The sequence below is a fragment of the Quercus suber genome, unplaced genomic scaffold, assembly GCF_002906115.3.
Source record: "Quercus suber isolate HL8 unplaced genomic scaffold, Cork oak 2.0 scaffold_301, whole genome shotgun sequence".
Classification (NCBI taxonomy): Eukaryota; Viridiplantae; Streptophyta; class Magnoliopsida; order Fagales; family Fagaceae; genus Quercus; species Quercus suber.
This window is the reverse complement of record NW_027069757.1, coordinates 439,126-444,406: the sequence shown is the minus strand read 5'-3', so window position 1 is coordinate 444,406 and position 5,281 is coordinate 439,126. Positions and strand designations below refer to the sequence as shown.

The 5,281-nt window shown below is 36.5% G+C and overlaps 1 protein-coding gene across 1 annotated transcript; it reads right to left on the bottom strand.

The window, feature by feature from the left end:
- Nucleotides 1–1,182: 1,182 nt before the first annotated feature.
- Nucleotides 1,183–1,605, bottom strand: LOC111999960 (uncharacterized). Its single transcript, XM_024032065.1, has one exon. The coding sequence runs from the start codon at nucleotides 1,603–1,605 to the stop codon at nucleotides 1,183–1,185; it is 423 nt and encodes a 140-aa protein (XP_023887833.1).
- Between the last annotated feature and the right edge of the window lie 3,676 nt (nucleotides 1,606–5,281).

Below are 5,281 nucleotides of genomic sequence, written 5' to 3'. Positions count from 1 at the left end.
CATGACTGTCCCACTAAAATAAGGGTATAAATAGGAGGAGAGGGGTGAGGACAAGGAGTTGGAACAAAAATTGGGAGAGAGATACACGAGAGAAAGTGAGAACACATTTTAGGGTTCAGAAGTCTTGCTTGGACCTCAAACGAGTAGCTCGACAGTCAGAGAATCTCCTTAGCTTGGCCTCATCCAAAGCAATCTAACGACAAATTGGGCTAGGGTACAATCCACCATTGAAAAAACTATTCCAGGGGTCTCCTATTGTAAGTTATACCTAACCAAGAACACAAATAAATTTAAAGGCCCAAATCCGAGAGAGCCCAAGGGTTTTTGGAGGAAGTGCCACCACAGTTGTCTTAAAACATTGAATAAAAAATCTAATAAAAATTGGTTTTGAAACATTGAAACACTGGAAATAAAGAGTCCCTATTTTAAAATTTTTTCTTATCTCTTGTGTGGCTTAAGAGTATTTTAATGCTTTTCATAGAGTGTGCCACATGACAAAACCTCATGCTTTTTCTCATGAAATTTTTGCTTATATATATATATATATTTGATGAAGTATAAAAATCAGTAGGCTGAAATGCTTCAGGCTATAGTAATGGCTATGAATCTTGAAAAGAAAAAAAGAACCATCAAAGGTGACTGGTGTGACTCGGCCAAAGACCCTCCAACGGTAAAGTCAGTTATCTCTATATGACACAAGGATAGAAAATAATGAATGGTTATAACTTACCTTGGGTGAATGGAATTTACTCCTTTTATAGAGAGTTAGACGTGGGTCTACTTGTTCGGATCCATCACTACCATGGGTAATGTTGGCAATTGACAAAGAAAATGGGTTACATGGGGCGTTGTATGTGGAAATTCTTCCACGTATTATGCAACGTGTCGTATTTCACTCATATGAATCTAATGGAGGATTTTCTACAAACTCACCAAGTATGATTCACTCGTCTATGTACATGTCGTTTGCAGATACACTCGTCTATGGAGAGCTCCATTCATCGCATGACTTGGTTGTTCATGTATGAGTGCTTTTATGTCTTCTCGTTCTTGGACGAGCTGATATAATTTCTTCTGTGTTTTGGATGATGACACAAGGACGAGTAACACTTAGTACTATCCCCATCAATATTTTTTTTTATTTTTTATTTTTTTGAGAAACAAGACAATGATTTTTATTAATCAACAGAAGTTTCTGTCAGTAACTACAAGATTTTGGACATCACAGGGGATGCCATCAGACCAATAGCTTGGACAAGGGGAGTATTTGGCTAATTTTGCCAATTTATCTACAACTGCATTCCCCTGTCTTTTTACATGTGAGAAAACGCATGAGGCAAAATTCAAAGCTAGAGCTCTAATGTCCTCTACAACGTGGCCAAAGGGGCTTAAACAACTTGAGTCTGAATTGAGAGCCTTAATGATTGTTTCGGAATCACCTTCAAATACCACTTCCTCTACATTGATCTCCAAAGCAAATGAAATTGCGCTTTTGCAAGCAATAGCCTCAATGTCATCAACTGTTGAGGGGAGGTGGATTCTATCCGAGAGTGCACCAATGACTTGACCACTTGAGTTTCTTATCACCACGCCAATGCCCGCCATTTGGAGGTCCTAAAATATAGCACTGTCGAAATTAACTTTGCTATAAGGACTCTGAGGTGGCTTCTAGTGAATAGGGTCAGAGGTTGGCATCTGAACCATTGAATCTGGATTCGTTATCTTGGTTTGGATTTGAGCAGATTGGTACTCCTTTAGGCAATCAAGCATGTCTCCATAAATCTTATTATATGGAGTACAGGTAATCTTCAATCTGGTAGCATTTCGATTATGCCAAATACTCCATGCTACATAAGCAAACCTCTCTGCTAGAAGGTGTTCATTGCTTCTTGCAATCCCAAACCATAAGTCTTGAAATCCACAAACTGCATAGCAAGCTAATTCCTAAGGTATGGCTCTTCCCACCAAACTTCTTTAATCACCTGACAGCCCTACAGTGCGTTAATAACATCCTCAGCACCATCATGACAAAGATCACAGTTAGCAAATCGAGTTACTTTCTTGGTAAACAGGTTTCTCTTTGTAGGGAGGGATTCACAGCAAGCTCGCCAAATAAAATGTTTAATTTTATTTGGAACATCTAAATCCTAAATTTGTTTCTAGGAGCTACTGTGAGCCAATGGGTTTGATGGTCCTAAAGTAGGAGTTTCAAAGAGCATTTTGTATGCACTCTTTGTCGTGTACTTCCTAGACTTAGTACCTGCCCAAATGAGTGTTTTAGGGGCTTGCCGTGAGCTGCAAGGAATCCCAAGGATGGCTTGGGCCTCATGCAGTCTCGGCGCCACGTACAGGTCAGGGTGTTCCCAGGAACACCCTCGATCACAAAATTAGGAACACCCTCAAATTAAAAATAAAATAAAATAAAATAAATTGTAACAGAGCCAAGCCCACTGCCCACGACAAGCCTAACATAATACGGAGGTAGCAAACCCATGAATTCTCACCTAAAAAAAAAAAAAACCAGTATAGAGCAAATCAGAAATTAAACCACGGTCACGTCGTTGGCAGAGAAACCAAGCCCCAATACAGTCTATACAGAGCAAAAGCAAACCAAACCCCATTACCCAATACTGCAATATATAGGTGTTTATCCAAAAAAAAAAAAAAACCCAGTACAAAGTAAACCAAACCCACGGTGAGACGGTCACATCGCTCGCAGGCGCAGTTCGCTCCGTCGCTGGTCGTCCTCGTCTAGTCATCGTCGCTCATTGCTTGCCCCTCGTCGTAGATCACAGATCGGTCTCGGCTGCTTCAGTGCTCAACCTCAAGGTATTTCTCTCTCTTTTTCTCTCTGACTCTCTCTCTCTCTCTTTATCTCACTGAAATGAAAAATATGAATGTCTGATGTCTCTCTCTCTCTTTATTCTAGTCTAATTGTCTAAGTTTTCTAACTCAGTAACTCTCTCTCTCTCTCTTTTGAACTATAAGACTCTGATTGGCTAGCTGAATCTTCACTATCTCTTTTATTTTTTTATTTTTTTTTTGATAACCAATCTTTACTCTTTAACTTTATTTTTCTTTTTGCCTATTTTTTGGCTTTATCTTATCCATTGTTGTTGGTCAGTCTGTGTTGGTGTTGGTGTTGGTGAGATATTGATTGTCTTTTAGTGTAATGTGTATTAAGATTGTGAAATTTTCTGATTGGTAGGTTGTGATTGGGGGACGGTTTGTGCTTGTCTGTTGAGTGGGGTGGGGGTGGATGGGCTGATGGGCACATGGGGCCAGGTAGTAAATAATAATTAAAGCAGTGTAATGTGTTGCACATTACACTGCTTTAATTATTATACTGCACATGAGATGTATAATGTTTGGCTCTTTTAGTGTAATGTGCACAAGGGACTAAACAATATAACAAATTAAAGCAATATAATTAATGACAAACAAATTAAAGCAATATAGATTATTGTTACGCTAAACAACAATAATTAAAACAGTATAATTAACCAATACATTATAAAAGACAAATAAATTAAATTATGTTAGGCTAAATAATAATTAATAATTTTATAATTAATGAAACAATAATATAAAAAACTATAGTTTGGGCATGAAAAGCTAAAAACAAATTAATAAAATGGAACCAAACAACAATAATGAATCAATACAATTAATATTTCAAATAAACTTCTAGTTTATTGTTTATTTTTTTGCTAGAATTATGGACAAATATTTGATAAGAAAACTACGTACCTAAGATTCAGCTCCTGCGCAAGATTCATCTTCATCTTCATCTTCATCTTCATCTTCTAAGCGAATTCGTGTTGACTTTAACTTAGAGAATCTTCCTTCAGATCTTGGGCTACGAGAAAAAATATCATCTTATCATTCTAATCATCATGATAAAAAAAGAAGATATTATTTAACAAAAGGCCCTTGTCAATCTGTTTTACACAGTGATGATTACCCTATATCATATTTTTCTGGAAAGCCCCATCGATTTATATCCAAATGGTATAAAAATAGATACTGGTTGGAATATAGTATAAACAAGGATGCAATATTTTGTTTTTATTGCTACTTATTTGGGCAAGATGTTGGTAAGCAAGGAGAAGGTAACACTTTTGTAACGAAGGGATTCAAACTTTGGAATCAGAAAGATAAGGTAAATTCCTATGTTGGAGGAGTTAATAGTGCTCATAACCAAGCTGTCCAGAAGAGTGAAGATCTATTGAAGGGAAAGCAACACATTCAAAGTGTTTTTGTTAAGCAATCAAATCAAGATAAAATTGAATATCGGGTTCAATTAAATGCAATAGTTGATTGCATAAGATTCCTTTTATGCCGAGGATTAGCTTTTCGTGGTCATGATGAATCTCAAGGTTCAAGTGATAAAGGAAATTTCCTTGAGCTTCTACAATTTTTGGGGGATCACAATGAATCTATCAATGAAGTGTTGCAAAAAGCTCCAAAAAATTTCAAGCTTACCCACCATGATATTCAAAAAGACATTGTGAATGCAATTGCATGTGAAACATCCAAAGCCATCATCAAGGATCTTGACAATGGGTTCTTTTCAATATTAGTTTATGATTCACGTGATATCTCAGTGAAAGAACAAATGGCCCTCTTCTTCGTTATGTGAACAAAGAATGAATTATTATAGAGCGATTCCTTAGTATTGTACATGTAGCAAGTACTACCGCTTTGTCACTCAAACAAACTATTGAATGTTTACTTTGTGAACATAATTTGAGTTTATTGAATCTACGTCGGCAAGATTATGACGGGACTAGTAATATGCAAGGTGATATCAATGGTCTCAAAACTTTAATTTTGAAAGAGAACAAGTTAGCATTTTATGTCCATTGTTTTGCTCATCAATTTCAATTGACACTTGTTGCTATTGCTAAAAATCACATTAACATTGCTGAATTTTTTTATGTGGTTAGTAATTTAGTAATTGCTGTTAGAGGCTCTTGTAAGAGACGAGATGCTCTTCGAGATACATAATTTGCCAAAATTAAAGAAGATTTAGAGAATGGTGTACGAAGAAGTGGGTAAGGTTTGAATCAAAAGACAAATCTTAAACGTCCTGGTGATACACGTTGGGGATTATATTATGAGACTATTCTCAACTTGATTTTGATGTTCTCTGCTGTTGTTGATGTACTAGAGATTATTAAAGAAGATGGCCTCTCCGACCAAAAAGTTGAAGCTCGATCTATTGTGAGGTCAATTCTATCTTTTGAATTTGTCTTTGTCTTTGCTATATTTTAGGGAT